We start from the raw sequence: 21,524 nt of genomic DNA on the forward strand, positions 1-21,524 counted from the left end.
TCAATGAAATCTTCCAACCATTTATGGTCATTCGGATACTTTTCCTGTTCTTTTGAATGCAATGAATCCTGCCTATTTTGTACAGGCAGGAATGAGACTGAATATTCTTGATATAAGGATATGCAAAACGCAATTTCAACAGTGTAAAAATTCCAGAAATTAGAGTGTTTATATATTAATGCTGTCACTCATTCATGGCATCATATTTTACTTCCAATAAAGTGATGAATGCATGTTTTATTTTTTAGATGGTTTTACAGGATAAGGCCTTCGGTTCTGCATATGCCATTCGAACCAATCCACAATTGTGATCTGACTCATGATTGGAACGAAAACCCACCGAACCCTAATCAGGTAGAGTTTGTGTGATTCTTATACTCTGTATTTTCTCATTACTATTTTTCAGATTAATTTTTCTGAAATGGAAAATATGATTTTACTTATATTTGGCTTATATATAGGGATTAATAGGTTAAAATAATTCAAAGCGAGCATTTTCAATCTGATTCTCATTAAAGTGCCCAATCTTTATGCTAGCGAGGTCATCATTTATAACATTTCTGTTTCATTCAAAAATCACATTATGCTAGCTTGAATTTCTACCGCTGTTGTCATAAGGGTGGTAATCTAATGTTGTGCATAAAAACTATGCTCGTGAATAGGAAAAAGATTGAAGAGTCCTGTTTTATAGGAATTAAAAGAAAGAAAATACCAAGGAAAGAGACTTCTGAATATTATTGCTGAGATGAAATCTGAAAGAAAAGTCAGCTAGTTTTGATCAATCCTCTTTCAATCCAGGCAAGTGTGTTAACCGGTATATAACAGGAAACCCTACTTTACTTTTCTTATAATACACACAAAGAGTATCATGAGAAGTAGAGAGCACAATGTACAGAAAGTCTCTTTCCATGGTGTATTGTGTGCAGAGAAAAAAAAACACTTTTCTCTAAAGGAAAAAATATTCAAATTTTAAGGCACCACTTGCAAGTCTGAAGTTGTACAAGAACCTGGAACTAAAATTGTGGCCAAAGAAGTATAGTACCAATTAATTTCAAATCAACTACTCTATGCAGTTAAAGGCACTGAATTGAATTAAAAACAAATATTTACTTTTTATCTATGAAAATCAGGACAGGGTAGTTGACATTTCAAAATTAACTAATATTCATGTCTTGGTGAAATAATTAATTTGCCCTATCAAAAAAATAAAATACAATAGAAAAAAATTAAAGAAATGGGATCACACTCACCCAAACATCTTTCTTGCTGTAGACCCAAGGGGAAGATTTAGGCTATTATCACGTATCTTAGAATGATGTCACTCTCCGCTTATCCATACGAAGGTTTTTAACAGCTGGCTGATGGGAAGATATATTTTGGAAAGGGAGAAAATTCAATTGCCTTTGTAGTTATTCTAGTGGTCTAGGGCATTCACCCAGAAAGTGAAAGAACATGGGTCCATTTTCCCCACAAAGGCAGTTGAATTTTCTCTCTTTCCAAAATATCTTCATATCAGCCAGCTGTTAAAAACCTTCGTATACTATCACGTAGCTGCATAATAAAGTGGCACTTATTTTTCACTTTTTTAAAAGTTTAGCTCCCACCCACTGATCTTTTTCCAATTAAAAAATAATAATAACAATCTGCCTTTTGAAATCAACAAATAATAATAATAATCTATGTAAAATTTTAGCTCAATCGAACTGCTAAGCGACCCTCAAACATTTTGAAGCTGCAACATAGTAAGCAATGTTAATTCCTTATACGCAATGATTAATTCCGTTCAAAAGTGATGTTCTCTTCCCTATCTCAGTCACTTTTTTAATCCTTAGAGAAATTTATGTGGACATATCCAAGCAACCCCAGCAATTGTTTGAAAGCATTCTGAATCGAATTTCGTAAAAGCTAATTTGAAAAATACATAAAATAACACTAGAATTTTTTTTAAATATTGTTTTTTTAATAATGCATACTTCTTCAATAAGCGAAACATCTTTATTTACAACAATAATTTTTATAAAATCAAAAAATAATGTAAACAAACATTAAACATTTTTTCCTAAAAGAGTATTTAGTAGTAGTTGGGTATTTTTTACAGTCTATGAAAAAATTGTTTCTCAGTTTCATCTTTTGTGAGACTATTATTGTAATACTGAATGAGTTTGGATTAAAGCATCTTATCAGGATTTCCCATTCATGAATCAGCTGATAAATTATCAGATGCTATTGATCCAAAAATCAGTAAGGGTACTGCGAAAAAAAAAATTCCAACCATCTCTGGTACTTGGTTCCTAAAACTGTTGCTCTATCATTATTTGATGACAATGTTTCAACAGCGCTTAAGGCAAATATAGCTCAAGTTATGCTGGAGCCGAAAAAGATGAGGAAGGAAAATCAACTGAAGGAGTACTTCTGCACCAAAATGATTTTTCTTCCTTTACAAAATAATGTTTGTTTGTTCACATTATAAAAATCATTGCTGTAAATAAAAATGTGTTTCCCTCTTATCAAAGTTGTGTCAAACGTTATTAAAAAGCATAATATTTCTTAAATTTTTCATATTTCAAGTATTTTTTGAATGAACATCTAGGAATTTGATTCAGAATGCTTTTAAACAATTGCTGGGGTTGCCTTGGACATGTCCTCATAAATTTCTTTTAGAAGGAAAAAAAATGATTGAGATAGGGAACAGTATACAGCTTTTTAACTGAATCATTGCATATAAGGAATTAACATTACCTACTGCATTCTAACTTCAAGGTCTTTGAGGGTCACCTAGTAGTTGTCTGATGGAGGTAGAATTTAGTGCAGATTTTTTTTTTATTAGAACATTATCAGGGGTGAGAGCAGCGAAATTTGAACGTTCAGAAAATTACGTACAGCTATGGACCACCCTACTGCATAAATGGGGGAGGGAGATACTCTATTAATAACTTTTGCGCTCTCTAAAACTATGTGTTCATTCTTTGAAGCCCTGAGCATGCGTGTGTGAAAATCACTTCTTGTTAAACTCATCTCTGGTCTTTTTATTTGCTGAAGAAGGCATCTGATGGAAAATTTAACAATATTATAGGCTGAGTTATTTTTAAAACAAAATGACATTGGAATGTTCTGGATATATAGGTCCATTTGAGACAAAAATTCAGACTGTAAATGTCTTGTCTCTGTTTGATTTCGGAGAAATAATGTGAAACAAAGTTGTTGTGGCGCAGCAATTTCTATCTTATGTAAGCAAGAATGAGATTGCAAATAATTGTGACTGACTTGATTGCCTGCATCATTGTAAGATGTTCTCGGAGGGGGATGGCGAGATGCAATTGCCCTCACAAGAGCATCCCAGACATGTTCTATAGGGTTTAGATTAGGAGATTTGGCTGGCCAATCCATACGCTGTATATCCTCACTTTCCAGATAATCATTGACCAGGTGAGCCTCATGTGGACTAGCGTTGTAGTCCATGAACAGGAACCGAGAGCCAACTGTGCCCCTGAAAAGTCAAACATAGAGCTGTAAGACCTTTCTATATCTCTATACGTCCTAGCGGTCATGGACCCACTACCAAACACATGGAGGGGTGTGCGGCCATCCAACATGATGCCATGACCATGCCCAGACCATGACACTTCCATCACCATAATGGTCCATTTCCCTGATGTGCGAGGGATGGTATCGGATACCTGGCTTTCTCCAGATGAGTGTACGTTGAGAATCAATGTCCAGGTTGAATCTCTAACTCATCTGTGAAGAGCGCCGTGCTCCACTGAAGTCTGGTCCAAAGCTGCTGATGTCTGCACCATGCTAAATGCTCTCTCTTGTGTGCTGCAGTTAGCAGGGTGCAAACAGCAGGTCTTCTGGCATAAAGCCCTCTCTCATGAAGCCTTTGGGCAACAGTAAACTGTGAAACTCGAGTTCCAGTGGCAGCATGCAGCTCACGTGAGAGCTGTGATGCTGTAGCAGTCCTTTAGGCATTATTAGTACCTTTGGTTCAGTACTTTTTGTGAAAACAGACACACAATGTGTAAATTCTCTTAATTTTGTTCATGAGTGTATTTAAAGTGACTGTATAATCACTAGAGCCAGGATTATATGCAGTAAAAAAGTACCAAAATATGCTCTAAAAACATGCAAATATGCAGTTAAAACTGCCAAAATATGCACTAAAAGTCCTAAAAAGTTGAAAAATTCTGAAATATGTACCAAAAATGAGAAAATATGCATTAAAAAAATCACCATGCGATTAAAGCAGACATGTTTCTAAAATATATATTTTATATTTCTTGGTGCATGTTCATTTACAAAAAAATATTCCCATGTATACATACTGCATATGCAAATAACTTCTACATATTTTTGTGTTTAAGCTGGAATCACACTACAAAAGTTTTATTAAAGTTTTGTCATATAAAACTTGCAAAATTGAATTAATTAGCGCATCGGTTACAATCCTGGCCAGTAATAAAAATTTCAACACTATTTCTGAAAAATGAACAGTTTTGACCTATCTCTGAAAATAGTCTTACAATAAAACGAATAATATTTGAAAAATGCAGTACTACAAAGTTTGTGGAACAAACATCTCTATTAACTCATTAAATCCCACCAGCAGAAGAAAAAAATACCCAGTGTTATGGAGATATTATTAGCAATATTTATTTGAAAAATTATTGAAAAAAGAGATTGGGAAATGAACCTTCAAAAAATATGCATTTATTCTGAAAATTCTTTGGTTTTATGGATTTATATGCATTAATGCTAAAAAAGATCAAAATATGCAAATGCATCTTTTTTCAATAATCCGGGCTCCAATAATCAACTATTTCACTTTTAATTTGACTTAGGTATTGAATATTTGAGAGGGTTGAAGTCAGTGTGTAAGTCACATTTTCAACAATTCTGACTCCAGAAGTGCAATGTAGAAGTTCTAAACTATTGAAAGAAAAAATGAATTAAATCTCAGTTTCAGTAATTTGTCACTAGATTGTGAAATCATAGAATGTGGGTCTCTATGAAAAACAATTCTTGTAAAACTTTTTTCTCAAAATGAAGATTTATAGACTGTCACCACACACTCTACTTTAACCCCTTCATTTCAAGGTGGGAATTGCACTCCTACAACACACTAGATTAAACCAAGGACGCTGTGTGGAACAAATCATCTATATATACAGTATATATAATTGAGTTTCTCGATTTAAGGCATATAAATTGCTTTTGTAATGGTTCATCACTTTTTTCAATCCTCCCCAGTAATTGAAGAAGACCTGGGCAGCGCTGAGTATTATAGTTAGTTTGGTATAAAGTGAAGATATTTTTCAAGCTGGCAGAAGATGTAAAAAATCTAATGTTGAAACGCTCAAAATTTTTAGAAAGAAATACCATACAGCTCTTCTTCAGTAAGAAAAATAAAATAGTCTTATAGCGCAGAAAGATAACCTTGGTTTTCTACACCTTCAAATCATTAGATCATTTCTTATGGGGAAGTTTACTTTGATATATGAGTGCTTCAGATTACAAGTATATTTATGGAACAAATTATGCTCACAAAGGTACTAATGCATTTAATATTAACTGATATCTTTCTTTCGAATGTATGCAGTGGTTCTTGGTAAACCTTGCTTTTCTGGCATGCTGGGAAAAAAATCTGATCTCATGCAGAAAAATGTGGTAGACAGAAGATATATATTTAATTAATTTGTGGGGTTTTTATTTTTTTGATGATATATTTTTTTATGCATCTGTCATTATTTTGATATTGAAGCTATGCATTCAGATCAAATAATATTTTTTATCCAATCTTGATTCAGCTGAGGTGGAAGCCCTTCGACATACCAGACAGAGAGCTTGAACAGGTAGACTTCGTAGAGGTATGTCACTAAAAGAAGTCAGCTTATCCTTACTGTAGTTGAAAATTGTTAATGTAAAGTCTGATGATGTTAAATGCTGCTAAATTCTAAATTCTGTTCAGTGTGGTAAAATGAACTCTTAGCAATGATATTGATCTGTTTTTCTTTAGGGACTGAAAACTATCTGTGGTGCTGGTGACCCAAAAATTAGGCATGGCATTGCGATACACATATATGCTTGCAATATTTCCATGGAAGACAAGTGAGTAGGACAGCCCATTTATAGATTAGATTTTTTTTATATGTAGTGGAACTTCAGGTTATATTGCTTCAGATTTTGTGTACTGATCCTAAGAGTAACCTTAGAGTTTTTTTTTTCATTATAATTTCATAACCAAAATTTTTTGCAGTACTTGGTACCAGTGTTGTCTGAAAGAAAGTAATTTGATGAGTAATTTTACTCCTCTCCAGAATTTTTAAGGAATAATTTGGTGAAATGAGAAATATTTTTTTTAATGTAAAACAGAAATAGCTCATAAAACTGGAAATTTGAAAAATTGGAAAAAGAGTGTTTTGACTTCTGAAAGAAATTTGGAGGAGTAAAATTGAATTTTGATGTGTGAATCACGTCTAGATGCGTATTGGCAAACACTGCCTGGTACTGATTTGAAAGAGTCTCTCCACAAAGAGCAATCAGACTTCGAGCATGGTTCTTACATAACATGAAAATTCGGGCATTTGCTGTTTTCACTTCAAAATATAAAAGACATACCAGCTCCAGTAAAACATGAAACACATAATTCTGACAACATGAATATGTTAGGGTCACACATTGCATCGTTGTAGTACACTCCTGGTTTAATTTTAAGTTTATCTCCAACAAATTAATTTTTTTCAGATGACAGTAAAGAAAATAACCAAATACAATTTTTCCACTTGAACAGATATTTATTAACAATTTAATCTGAAAATTAAACCAAACTATTAAACTTAACATTTGATTGAATTTCTGTAATTAATTCAACACTAGTATATAATTATGGTTTGGAATTTAGTAATTCTATACAATATTGCACACAAAATGAATGTCTCACTAACTGATGACAGCAAGGTAGGCAGGAAAATCGTCCTCCATCCCACACTACAAGAGTGCCATGTTTAGTCCATGAAATCTGGGAGTCCATATGTTAATACTACCTTCCCATATCTATTAACATGGTCGATCTTGCTGAGGAGATCCAAACATCCCCATTCAGATGTTCTATGGCATGCACGATCCTACCAAGGATTTCAGTGTGAGAATCACTGGTTTAATGTTAATAATCTGTTATGCATTGGAAATCCTGTCAAGAGTTTTTCACATTATTTGTAAACTTTACCCTTTCATTTTTAATTGCAGGTGCTTTTATAATTCTGATGGTGATTTTTTGATTGGTATGTACACATACTCTTCATATTAGAATAGTATAGATGTAGTTTAATGGGGTTAATACCTAGTGTGGCAGCAATCTGGCCAGTTTTGTGTTGACAAAACCGGTGTTTAAAACTGTTCATTTATTTCTTTTTAGTGCCTCAGCAAGGTAGACTTACCATTACCACAGAATTCGGAAGAATGTATGTAGAGCCAAATGAAATTTGTGTGATACAGGTTTGTACTTCGATGAAGTGTTCTTAAAATAGCTAAAATCATGAACTTATTTTAATCAAAATCCATCTACAGGGCTCCCACTCGTCCTAATTTTCGGTAAAATGTCCTACTTTCTAGTTTTTGTCCTACTTTTTTACCAAATCCTATCGACAAAATTTGTGTAATTGATTTTAATGGAGCAGGAAATTATTGATATATTGCCAAATATTACAAATGTTGCAGAATGCAATTAATGATTCTGCCAAAGCAGAAATTGTATCATTTTTAAGGTAATTTAGAGGAGGGGGGGGGGTATGTGGACCATTTGATTGATTAATTTTTCATTTGCTTAGTTTGAGGGTTCAACGGTTCAACAAGTATAGTAGTCATTAAAAACTTCTGTCTGGATGGAAAAATAATTTTGTATTTATTACTTCGTGGTCTTAAACAGTAACTAACATTCATCATTCAAAATTATGGTGCAAATAGGTGAAACAACGGTTTGCATTTCGAAGCAGTTGGATACATAGGCCTATTCTAGGTTTGGTGATTCTGTTGCTACCCAATAGCATTCAGTTGTCTTCTGTATTTTTAAGGCATGAAGAGGCATAAACAATATTTACAATGCTCAGCGAAGAGCTAGAAATGGAAGTGCTTCATTTGTCCAAAACAGAAAAATTTTAAAAATGATGAGCAACGCAGTAAAACTATCTGGTTCACCTTGTCTTATATACGTCGGATCTTGTAATTTACACATGTTTTGCATTGTGCTTTCGAAAGTGGTCTCGAAGGTGCATCATTCTTAAAAAATGTATGTCTTCGAAATTTGCAGTGCCTTGTCGAAAAGAGTTGACAAGCTTGTCACTTTGGAAGACACCAGAAAAGAATGTAATATATATGAGGAGAGACAGCAAAGAATTATCTGTGGTTGATAGTGCACTGTTTTGACCAAAACTTGGTTTTGTAACCAAGTCATTTGTCATTTTGTTTTGGCTTGACTGAAATAGTGCTAGGGGGGAAAAAAGTTAATTCAAAATTAAAAAAAAAAATTTTTTAATTATTTAAAATTTTTTTTTTTGCAAAAAAAATTTTTTTTAGGGATTTTTTTCCATTATGCTATGATTATGTTGTCTAAGGGGGTTACCCTCCCCCATCTTACTTTTTAGTCCTGCGTTTTCCTACTTTTTCTTATTTTTTGAGTGGGAGCCCTGCATCTATTATAGTGATTAATGTATCTAGCATTGTTATTATCACTTACATCATTCATTAGTCAAACCTTGTCAGTGTGTCACCCGGGTAACACGTCACTTCTCTTACCAGGTCACTTTTTGGAAATCCTGATTGTCGTTTATGAGGCTATAATGTTATTAAACTCCTGATAATACGTTACCCACTCCTCTTAATGAGTTACTTTTGTGAAAGTGCCCTTTCGTAAATTACCATTCAAATCGAAGCTTTTCATATAATATACACTAAGTTCAACATTCACTCTTACCATGTCAAAAATCTACCTAGCAATTCAAGCAGAAGCCACCGAAGCCTCCATTTTCTTCCCCCACTCACTGCAGTCTTGTTGACATTTTTTTTCAACATTGGGCAACCTAACGTGGAAATGGTTCAGTGGAAATTTTTTTTTTCTTGGCAAGTTCCGGTTCTCTCTTCGTCAACTTTTGCTCAAAAACTGGCAGAACCATGGCAGAAATCCAACATTTTTTTTAGAGATAAAAAAACGTTATAGGGTTTAATCCACTCAATAATTTTGTTTCAAACAAGTCTTAGCTGGATGATTGTCAGGCATCTGTAACCCTGTGTGTTCACCCTACTGAAAGAATGTTCCCCAAATTTAAAAAAAAGTTTGTTCACCTTTTAAAGACAAAACAGTGTTATAGTGGGGGGAATATGAAAAATCGACCTATTAGGAAAATTTGACTGCAAAGCACAACAGACAGAGACTTGAAATTTCAGTCTTTGGAGAAAAGGATCGTTTCTTCAACTACCAATTCCACACAAACAAAACTCAGTGTTTTTTCAGTGGAAATTTTTTTTTTTTTTTCGAACTCATGAGGAATATTTCACTTCCATTTAATAATGTTCCTAAAGAATTAAACTGTTATACAAGATGACAATACTTTAATTTCCATAAACATGAAGAAAAATTTGCAAATTTTTAAAAATCTAAAGGGTTATTTCATGTTGTAACAAATGCGTAATTAAGTAGCAAATAAACTTTAATTTATTAATAAAAGCTCAAGTAATGAATTTGTTTGAATAACTGAAATTTTGTTTTCTCTGCGTGAAAGCCTCAATAGAGAGACAGGAATCAGCAAGGGCATGGCTACTCCGCTTAACGAGTCACTCTGCATAAGAGATCATATTTTTGGTCTCCCAGGCGCGACTCATTAATAAGGTTTGACTGTATAATGGGAGGTTTCATAATGATCATTTGACTAAAAAAATTGATAAAGTTATCCATGCACATAAATTTAAACAAACTGGGAGCCGTCATTTTGGGCATGTAAATGTGGTAACCTCACCCATACATAATTATTATTTAATTTTGTGTGACAGTGGATAATGACGATTGCAAAATTGTTGAGAAGTATGCTCAGCAATTCAGATTTTTTTTTTCCAGAACAAAATTTGGGCAAACCAGCCTGATTTTAAATAAAGATCATGACATCAGTTTAAGGACCAACATAGTATGCTTTTATGGACCCATAGAACTTAAAATATCTTTCATCTACTTTGAAAATCATGGTATGCAGTATGAAACATGGCTGAACTAGTGAGAAATTTCAACCTTTTTCATGCCAAATTCAGATTTTTATTGATTTTAATAATTTTTTTCTTTTATTTTCTCTTCTGATCCTTTAGTTTAGAGATACCAACCAAAATACTGATGAATTTTTTTTTTCCTGTAATGTTTCTGGACTTGCCCATATCCATAGAAGTAACATTAAAATCAAAAACAAAAAAAATTAAATTTTATCCTTCCTTAAAATTTGGTGTTTTAAAAAAATTTATGGCATAAAAAAGATGCTTAAATGATTGAAATTTTTGTTTGTAAATTAAGTTTGGAATTAAGTCAGGAAAGTGCTTTTGGAAACGAAAAAATTTTTATAATTAATAAAACTGATGTTCACAATTGGAAACATTGACAGTGGAAGGTTCAGCAGAGGATTGAAAGAATTGTGACGTATCAAAAATGGGAATTTTTTTTTTACCTTCTCAATTAAATGAGTTATGGTTTAGCATCAAAAATAATACTGTAGACTCTCTGATCCAGATTAATTGCAGACCAGAGTGTGCCAGATTACTGGAAGTCAGTTAAAAAGCATATTTAAATCATTTAAACATCTGTGCTCAGACATGCAGTGTTATGGTGTTCTCCTCTTCCACACTCAAACAAAACTCGCCTAAAAACACCTGATCACTATCAGGCCAGACTAGTGCATGACCAGATTATCAAGTATCTACTGTATCTGTTAATTCATTAATGCATTTTGTGATAAAATTTAAGAAAAAAACGTTGTGAACTGCTTTATTAACTGATGAATTATTGGTTGTTACTGATTCAGTTTAAAAAATTTTCTGTGCTGATACAAGGAAGAAAATATTTCTGTGTTGTATACCTTGTCATTCCTTTAGAAGTATTATCCGTAAGTGGGAAAATGATGCAATGTGTGGTTTCTGTTTCCCCTTTTAGCATGGAATGAAGTATAGCGTTGCTGTTGAAGGGCCCAGTCGCGGGTATATTCTTGAAGTTTTTGATGCTCACTTTGATTTGCCTTACCTTGGACCCATAGGTACTTGTTTTTTTTTAATCTTATTGTGGTCATCTTGTTTTCATGCTTAAATCTTCTCACTGGAATTTTTTTCTTGTTTTAGATATTTATGCATTCATTTTGGTTATTCTTTGTCTGGGAATTTTTTTTAATGGTTTATTTTATTTATATAGTACTGTGAGGCTGAGGCCTGTACAAGAGAATATTCTAATGACGTTTATATAAAAATTTGTCTGGATATATTTGCAGGGAAAATGCAAAAGTTTATGCAAACTATAATGAACTCCAAAGAAATATGAAAAATGGGGGGAAAATTACCATATATATGTGGAAAGAAAATTTTTCTTATTGTATCATAGCTGATGCTGAATTAGCTATAGAATCTTCCGGAACAACAACTGACAATGAACAGTTGATGAATGTGTATGGTGCTGAGGAGTTTAATTAGTATAGTGATGATTCTCTGATGGAGACTTCTACAGTGGGGACTCAATAATTAATCAATAGTGATAATTCTTTTATGTAGACGATTATGATTTATGCATACTTGCGAACTACTATGGAATTTTCGTACTTTTTATGGATTTCTACCATAAAAAATAAACTATAGAGAATCATAAAAAAAAAAAAATACAGAATTTTAGTATGTTTAGAAACTCTGTTTGCTCAAGGGTTTCTTTGAATTCCATTATCCTATCGAATGCAAAATGACGTCACGCAAAGACTGCATCTCCAAAGAATAAATATAAAACCAAGAATAAATATGTAATTAATAACAAATCAACATAAAAAAGTGTGGTTTGCACTAAAATAACTTATCATAGCCTAGAGTTGTTTTTGACAAATAAGTTCAAATTTCACTCACAGATGGCGCTGTAAAACAAAATTCAACGTGTATATAAAATTTGTTTTCTTTGTGTCTGTCTGTGTGTACCATAGGGTTTCGAAAATCCAAGTTTCCGGATAATCCGAAGCACTGAAAAATTTTTAATTGCCTTCTTGAGATCCTCTTTCTCTCTTTTTTACCCCCATGAACCCAACTTCTTTATTTATTTTTTTGTGGGAAGACTAGGTAATACGTATGTATTGTATAGTAGTTTCAGTTTGAAAGAGACCAGGTAGCCCCAGCCCTATAATAGCTAACTGGTATGAGAAAATATTAGACTCCCTTGAGGAGCAAGTTTGATTATTTTCTTCTTAACATGGACAATAGCATTGTTCCCTAATTGCTCATGGGAAAATCATCGGGAAAGCAGTTGGAAGCTATCAATGTCTCAGTATCATTCCCATATCCAACTCATTTACAGTTTCATACCAATCTTTGCTAAATTTTGTGTGTACCAAACAAGCCCCAATTTAAACTGTAAGCAACTTTAAAAGTTTGTCAGAGTTGGGCAAATGCCTGATAGAGTCAAAAACTATCCAACAACAATGACTTTTGGAATGTCTATTTTGGTTACCTTGGTTCTCAAACAAAGGTTTATCACTTTTTTAATACTCCCAGTATATGAAGAAGGTATTACACTGCTAGCTTTATATAGAATGTCAGATTCACAATTTTTTCTCGTTTAAAAAAATTGATTTGAATTAAATGTTATAAGAAGAAAATTTCCAGACCCCCCCCCCCCCTCTCTCGGTGATGAACACTGCCATTACGGAGAGGCTTGGTTCCAAGGTTGGCAAGTATGTTTATGATCCATAATTTCTAATTATACAAGAAGGCACTGCTGAATCTGTGACTGTAGCAACAGATTTTGATCACCTTTTAGTGAAGTTTTTAATTTGAGATGCCATAGATATAAGAATTTTTTGTCATTCAGTCACCTGTTGGTGTGCATTTTGCAGCTACATTCTTTCTCCTTTTTTCGAGACTTGATAATTCTGTATGTATCTTTTCCCTTTGGAACGTTTCAAACCTTTAATATCTCACTCATTGTGAAGCAGACTTGTCCAGTCTTTTCCTGTCACTATATCCATCTCATGAACAGTTGTTCTTCTTTCTTGAAGTCTTGGCAATTTTTTTATCCTAATTTTCCTCTCGTGACAAAACACCCAAGTTAGCATGTCTATTTTATGTGTACTATATCATGTGAGAGCACTTAATGTTGAAAAACTTCAGCAAAAAACGCAAGTTACACATGCCATAAAGCTTAACTTTGCGCACATCTTAGCAAATCAAACAGCTCAAGTAAAAGCTTAAGCATTATTTCAAAATCTGAGCTATAACTAACTTTAACAATCACTTATTATGTTATTGGTTATTGTTTGGACAAAATGAGTGCTTCAGAATGTGTTACCATGTATCATTCATTATTGCTATGGGAATGAAATGTGAATTTTCATGTGCATGTTCACATGCTGTGGTAGCTGTAATAACCTTATTCAATATTAATAATTTTTTTCAGGTGCTAATGGTCTGGCGAACCCTAGAGACTTCTTGACACCTGTAGCCTTATATGAAGATTTGGAAGTGGAACATTATGTTGTTGTTAATAAGTTCCAAGGAAAACTTTTCGCTGCTCATCAAGTAACTATTTTTTGTGTCATACACAGTTGATCCTGATGAAGTCATTCTGTAGTGGGGAGGGGATCGAAACACAGCAAGGCCATACTAGTAACTGACTAGATTTCATTACATGATTAACCTTAGATGAAAACGATAACAAATGTGTAGTTAGGATACAGTTAAACAGATGCAGTGATCACATTCAACTCTTGACAATATATATGCTTCAGGTGGGCATGGCACTCATCGCTGATATGCAAATCAATCAGGAGTGTTGCCAGATCACAACACATTTTCTGTTTCCCCCCCCCCCTCCCCCACCATTCAAAAAGCCTTATTTCCAGAGTCTCGATTTTATTTCCCATATCAAAACATCTGCCATTCAAGAATTTGTCCTGCTCAGTATTCTTTTATTGTATAAGGCGGGGGGTGCACAACCTCCGGCCCAATACAGCTTGTGAAAGGTATTCCGGCAGAAAAGTATCAATGCTTACAATGTCATCGTATGACATCGAGCAAATTATTGTCAAAACATTGCCAAAAATAATGTAGTCAAATTGTAGCCAAAAAAATTATCAAAGGCAAGTAAAGTCTCTAGTTGTAGCAAAAAAAATCATCAAAAGCAGGTAAAGTTTCTAATTATATCCAAAAAAAATTGTCAAAAGGAGGTAAAGAAAGTTGCTAACTGTTGCTGAAATTGCTGAAAAATCTCTAATGGCAGGAAATAGAAGAGTCGCAGTCACAATGTATTAAAATATAATTCACTAAAAGAAGTTAATGTTTGACAAAAATATGCATATGTGTGTGTGTGACACCAATATATTTATGTGACTATAGTTAATTATGATAGTGTTGTAATTATCATACATTAAAATATCTTTTTTGCTGACACCAGCCAGACCAAAAAGTTTGTCTGTAAGAGGGATGACCATTAATCAGGATTTTGAAAAGCATACTTTTGTTTTACACTGGGAAATTTTTATTTGGTTTTCCATAAAGAAGGGTAATATAATCTGTGTCATGAAAATAATCTTCATTCTTGATTCTCAATAACCAATAAAATTTCAAGCAGGCCTTGTTGAAAATACGGGGGGGGGGGAGGAATTTTATACAATGGTGTGGACGGCCTAAATTACAGGAAATGATTCTTTTATTTAAGATCAGTTTACTGTACATTCGTTAATTTGCTGAATTATATTTATTTTCTCTCTTTTATTATCTAATTGTAGAATCATTCCCCATTTGATGTCGTGGCCTGGCATGGAAACTATGTACCCTACAAATATAATCTCTCAAACTTCATGGCCATCAATTCTGTATCATTTGATCATCCTGTAAGTTTTGACTTTCTATCACAGCTTTATATTTACTTAGTTTTGTGCTGTTATTTGCAAGACAAGTATTAACCATACGTGAGACACAAATAACTCTGCATTAACTTCAGAAATTCAGGTATTCATGTGTATCAAATTTCATTGCTTATTTTTTTAGGACCCATCTATTTTCACTGTGTTGACGTGCCCATCTACCAGACCAGGTGTTGCCATAGCCGATTTCGTTATTTTCCCACCTCGTTGGGGTGTAGCTGAGGGTACATTCAGGCCACCATATTATCACAGTAAGTGTTTGGATATGAATACATATTTTAAGATTGCTTATGTTTCTTCATGTGAAAAGTTGTCTGCTTATTATTTGTCTCAGGTTTGAGTGAATCATTTTTTTATATTGTCCCAATGTCAGATCACGAACATACTTGAATTGAATCAAATGAACATTGCAAATCAAAAATATCTCTAAAACATTGAATGTTATGAACAATTCAAACTGAGAAAAATAAAAAATAATTATTTATATCAAAACAATAAAACAATTTGCCACTTACCCACCTCCTGCCCAAGGTGGGATATACTTATATATTTGACATTTTACAATTCATTTTTGAAACAAAGAAAGATTGAACTTTACTGGGCAACTGCCCAACTGTTCTTAACTCATAAGACTCACACCACACAGTGACGTTATCAAGAATCACACCTAAAAATATTTTCTGTTATAAGATGCCTATTGGCTAAAGGTGATCACCTGGTGTTTTTCTGAATTTGACTAGGCTTCGCAGTCTTACAGTTGATATGACTGCATTCAAACCCAGTAAAACAAAACAGTTTGGTATAGTGTACTTCAAAAGGCTTTCACTAAAGATAATAAAAAAAGACGGGTCATAGATGGACAAAAGAGAGCAGAGACAAAGAAATAAGTGTTCAATATTGTATTGACTAAAATAAATGAAAAATAATTCTAGAGAAAGCTCTCATAACATAGAAATAAAGTTCATTTCAAGGAAACTAATTTTAATAAAGTTGACCCTATCTATGTAGATATTGTTGGGAGTAAAAGCAAATATCCAATTAAATAGTAATGCAAACTATAATCAAAATTCAAAGTTATAAAAATAGTCAAAATTTTTCTTTTGTATCATAGGAAACTGCATGAGTGAATTTATGGGCCTAGTTTTTGGTGCCTATGAAGCAAAGGTATGATTTTTATTTTATTTTTTTATGAACAGTTATTTGATACCATTAATCTCATGAAAATTGTGAGTTTGCTTACTTTTCTTAGAATTAAAGTACTGTGGGTTTTAATTTCTCTCATAACACCATGTAAGGTGATTTTTGTTCCTGAGTAGCTCGTCTCATTTCCTCAAATAAATTTAGAATTGAAGGCAGAATATTGTAATTTTGTTTTTAAAACTTTGCTTTTGATATTGGGAGAGTGAACACTTATGTATTTTAAAGGTAAAATATACCCAAAAAATGTAATCATGCAAGTTTTAGGCAAGTATTTGTTATATATGGTTGACCATATTACATTGAGATCAAAGTGGGATATGTAGCCAATCACTGCTGATTAGAGCCTATTGAAAAGGGTCTACTGCCTCCTATCACCATTATTGAAACCAAAATTATATCGAACAAAGATGTGTATGCAAGAAGGGGCATGCACATCCCAAGACAATGAAAAATTAAAAATATTTTTGAAAAAAATAAAAAAATAGAAAGATAAAACTGTTATGATATGTCAACAAATTTCTGTTAATTTTAATGTTTTTAAGGTTAATAACTCTAAGGTAATAACAAGGTAACGACCTTTGGGGGAGGCTCAAAGATAGATTCTGCATATACCTCTATGCTTGACAAAAAACATCCAATTTGTGACCAAAAAACTGCATGTATTTTCAACTCCAGAAAGCCAAGTATGATTGGCATGTCCTCTCCTTGTGGACATTTGTGTCATGGGATGTTATACTATAATTAGTGTCTCATTTGTTTGTTGAGATACTTCTTTTCAATTCTGGAAATATCCTCAAAATGAATTTTCTATGTTTGTGGAGAATTTGAACATTCACATGTTTTTAAAACATCTGCTAAGATTGTACGTGAGAATAAAGCTATAAAAAATCCCATAATTTGTTTTTAATTTAAAGTTCTATTCCCCCCCCCCCACAAACTTTTGAATATGAGACTCGTGTTTGAAAAGTAATTTGTGTGGATTTAAATATGCTTTATTAGTGTTAATTTGATTAATCATCAGTCTCAACGAATGGTCTCTGGACAACTGTTCATGTGCTGCCATTTGTTGACTCTGTAGAATGAGTATAGGAATTTTCTTTATATATAAGTTGATACTTTTATTAACTCGGAACAATTAGTTCGTAAATGGGAACTATTGTTTGGGACCAGAATTCTGGGATTGGTGAGAGGGCTTATGGGGATGGTGGTTGCTGCTGCCTCAAGATTCGATCAGGCCCTGTGGTGTGGGGCATTACCCAGCCTGGATACCCCTTAGGTTTCTCCAGCGTGGCCTCTTCAATCTCTTTTATCATCTTAAGGGACAGAGTAGGGTGCTGTGACATGGTCTGGGTATTTGGAATGAGAGGGCGAGTTCATAATAAAGTGTGGACTATACTACTTATGTATTCGTAACAACTTATTACACTATAATAAAGAACCTATTTTTCTTTTATGTGTATGCATATATATATGACTTTTGATTTCTGTGTTTTAGGAAACAGGATTCATGCCAGGGGGTGCTACTCTGCACAGCATGATGACAGCTCATGGTCCTGATACTGATTGTTTTGAGAAAGCTTCCACAAAAAAACTAGGACCAGAGAGGGTTGCAGAAAATACGATGGTATTTATAATATCACACTTGATAACCCTGAACATGTAAACTTAATCTTCACTGTATTGTAAGCAATATCTACAAACAGATTTGTTTGCCTGTTTCCATAGGCCTTCATGTTTGAAACTTCTCTGAGTCTGAACGTAACAACCTGGGGCGAGAAAACTTGCCAAAAAGTCGACCCAAGTTACTACAAATGCTGGCAAGGATTGAAGAAGAATTTCGATCCCAACTGGAAATCAAATATGTAAGTTGAAATTTAAAAATCATAATTTCTATGTATTTATGTAACAACTTTTTTTGAACCACTCTCCCTTTTTCAAGCAGCAGAGGCTGTACTTTTATCTAGCATTGAATGCATTTAACATTACCATCTCATAAGCACCAACTACCAAGCCACATTCAAAGTCACTTAAATCATGATAACCTGCCATTGTAGAAGCAGAAACTGATCTGACAGCTTACCTAGCTATAATTGGCCTCTGGCTACATCATGATGGGTGATTCCATTTATCTTCTTTTGGTAAAAAGGTCGCAGAGAAAAGGAGCAGGTTGGTATTTTCTGTTGCCGTCTTTTGTGCTATTTTAGTGAGTCCCCCTCCTTGGAAAATGTACCGTCCCTTCACGCATCAAGGTCAGAGGCTAACTTAGTATGGGCATACAATACCTGTTGTCTTATATCTTATATGGCAACCAGACCTGCCAACTCTCCCGATTTAGGCAGGAGACTCCGGATTTGTTAAAATTTCTCCGGATTTTGGCAAAAAATTAGATTTTATGCGAGCTTTCATGTTGTCGTGGCATCAATGATTACCGTCGTCGTTAAGGAAAACACCCATAGAGGACAGCCGTAGTCATTTCCATCGAGAGAGAGCAGCCGTAGAAAAAAGTCTCTGTGACCGCATTTAAGCAACTGGCAAAGATGCGACTTCGTTTTCGTAGCGTTTATCGGCAATCACTTATCAGGGGCATGACCTTGGTTGCCGAAATTCCTGTATAATCGTTATTGCATTCTATTAACAGCCGTGCGGGAAACACGTTTTTACATTGGCCGCTTTGTAATTTGAATTTTTTTAAATCATTTCTTCCGATTAAACATCTTCAGAAAGAAAATATAAAACTTTAAGCTGTATAAAGCTAAATATAAAGTTTTAAGAGTTCATATACCCGAGATTATCATTCACTGATGGCATCCAGGAAAGGAAACACCTATACTTTATGAACAGTATGTAGATGTGATTTCTCTATTCTGCATGGAAAGACACATGGAATTATATTCTGCTCAGGGGCAATGCAGAACCTGCCTTGGGGGGGGAGAGAGAATGTAACTTTTTCTTAATTGATTAAAAAAATAATAAAGTTTTTTTTCTAAATCTTTTTTTATGAACTTTTGTTTTGATCGAGTCTATGAGTGTCGGGGGGGGGGGACCCCCCTCGGGATAATCTCCGGATTTCTGGATTTCAAAAGTTGCCACGTCTGGGCAACGTTGATTGGTTGCATTTCTCCCTTATTTGCATACGTTCATCTGTATCAATTTTTCCAGCTTCTCAGTATTTATGCACACAAAATTTTTAGTTTCTATAAAAAAAAAGGATTGGAAATTAGCAAAGCAACAGCAATGAAACCAACTCAACATTATAACACCACCTGTTGATTGCAGAAGGTTTCCACCTAGCTAAGAAAGATACCCTTACTACTCTCTCATAACATAAGAAACATAATCATTTTTCAGTAGAGCCTCCTATAATGAACACTTCCATTAGTGGCCACTTCACAACCCAGAAAAATTTTGAATTACATCAACGAAACTCAATATATCTTACTATCCATTAATGGAAACCCCCCCTCCTTAGTTGACAAAATTTTCAGTCCCACAGAGTGTCCATTATCAAGAGATGAAAAGTATCGAAGTGTATGAAAAGTTGGATGTTGTCCCTTTTGATAGAAAAGACTGATTTTACATAGTAATTTCTGCCAAAAATATTCCTGTTTGAATAATCCTGGTTGCATAATCTGACAGAACTTATCCCAAAGATTCATAAACCATTAAAAAGTGCAATTCGAAAAAGTAGAAGTGTTCCCTTTTGAAAATAAGTTCCTTAATTTTTATTGATAGCCTGTTCATGGTTTAAATAAAATATTAGATCCACATACTGGAAGTCTGTGGTTCTCAAAGTGTGTTCTTCGCCCACCTATATATCAGGCAGGCTATCTATATTGATATTAGCCTGTATAGTGCTTTGGAGTAGTTCTTAATTAGATTATTCTGAGAGCTGCTGATAAACGTTGTTTGAAAACCCCTGCTGTAAGTGGTCTGTTGAACTGCTGCAGGCATTTTTAATGGCTCTTGGGTATACAGACTTCTACTACTTAACCGTACGTACATGCACCTTGTACACATTTCTCTATGGAATTGCTAATGAATCGGCACATGTCAGAATGAGTGTTCCGATAGTCACTTTTTATGATTTCCTTGTTTTGTATGTCATTTTGCTTAAACTAACTTTTTTTTCCTGCTTTTACTTTTTTCCAGCTCCGAAGAAATTGTTTGAGAGAAAACAAAAAAATTTGGTATTTTCTTTTCTTTTTTGTTATTATGAAAATTTTATAAATTTATGAAATTTGTTCGCATCATCTTTACAAAAGAAGAAAAAAATGTTGAGAACTATTTTTTAAAATATGGATACTGTTGCCTTAATGATATCAAGCATTATAGGGAATCCTGTACAGATTAAAATCAAATGTGTATTTTGTATAATTTTTTTTTCTTGAGTATTTAATCAACGTTCACATTTTCTCACTGGATTACAAGAATGGTTTTTTAATTTGATACAAAGCAAAAAAGAAATTCTCCTTCCTCACCCTACAGGTATTGAGGAATGAAGCTCATATGCATTATTTATTTCTTCCACCTATGCACTATGGAGAATCAACTTGTGTATCACAAAAAGGTTAATCGAGTTTCTCAGATATATTTCCTATTACTATAAAGCCCAATCAAATTAAATTTAAGTGAATTTAATGTGGCAAATGAAAATTTTTGCATTATGCAGAGTGACACAATTTCACAGAATAATATTCAAAGAAGCCATAGATACCCTTATGTTCATTAAAAAAGTCACTGTAGGCATTCCGACACTCATCCCATTGCTTGAGAAAGCATTTTGTCCATGATGAAAGACTTTCGTTGGGTGATCCACCAGAAATAAGACATTTGATAAGCTGCATAAAGCCATCATGATCAATAAAGTTACCCAGCATGCTTTGAACAAAATATATATATTTTAGATCACCATTGAAGTTTTGGCCTCCAATTTCACTTGTTTTTTGCATAGGGATTTTATTCCCATGTGTGCAAAATCCCTTATTGTATTTATTGGGGAGTGGTTTTACTATAAAACATGGGGGGGGGGGGTCCACGCGAAAATATCCTTAATTTTCATTTTCAAAAGTTGGCAGCTATGTCATTGCAGCGCACCAACCAAATTCCTCCATCAAGAGAATTTATCGTCATCCGAATGTGGAATAGGCACCAGAGTAATGCCTATGGTGACTCTCTCTAAAAAACATAAGAGCATTT

General features: G+C 33.8%; 1 protein-coding gene across 2 annotated transcripts in view; it reads left to right on the forward strand.

Moving 5' to 3' along the window:
• hgo (homogentisate 1,2-dioxygenase) overlaps window positions 1-20,702 on the forward strand; it is a 33,255-nt gene extending 12,553 nt beyond the window's left edge. For both annotated transcript variants that reach the window (XM_089232221.1, XM_089232220.1), the window contains 13 exons: window positions 249-354; window positions 5,805-5,864; window positions 6,014-6,105; window positions 7,243-7,277; window positions 7,412-7,491; window positions 11,177-11,276; window positions 13,661-13,782; window positions 14,991-15,095; window positions 15,253-15,379; window positions 16,240-16,292; window positions 17,824-17,952; window positions 18,054-18,190; window positions 20,478-20,702. In XM_089232221.1, coding sequence (XP_089088347.1) covers window positions 249-354; window positions 5,805-5,864; window positions 6,014-6,105; window positions 7,243-7,277; window positions 7,412-7,491; window positions 11,177-11,276; window positions 13,661-13,782; window positions 14,991-15,095; window positions 15,253-15,379; window positions 16,240-16,292; window positions 17,824-17,952; window positions 18,054-18,190; window positions 20,478-20,496 — 1,165 coding nt within the window. In that variant the 3' untranslated portion in view covers window positions 20,497-20,702. The remainder of the gene's footprint in view (window positions 1-248; window positions 355-5,804; window positions 5,865-6,013; window positions 6,106-7,242; window positions 7,278-7,411; window positions 7,492-11,176; window positions 11,277-13,660; window positions 13,783-14,990; window positions 15,096-15,252; window positions 15,380-16,239; window positions 16,293-17,823; window positions 17,953-18,053; window positions 18,191-20,477) is intronic.
• The last annotated feature ends 822 nt before the right edge of the window (window positions 20,703-21,524 follow it).

This window comes from Pholcus phalangioides, unplaced genomic scaffold (assembly GCF_987345545.1).
Source record: "Pholcus phalangioides strain wild (caught in Gottingen) unplaced genomic scaffold, Ppha-v1.0 ptg000005l_1, whole genome shotgun sequence".
Lineage (NCBI taxonomy): Eukaryota > Metazoa > Arthropoda > Arachnida > Araneae > Pholcidae > Pholcus > Pholcus phalangioides.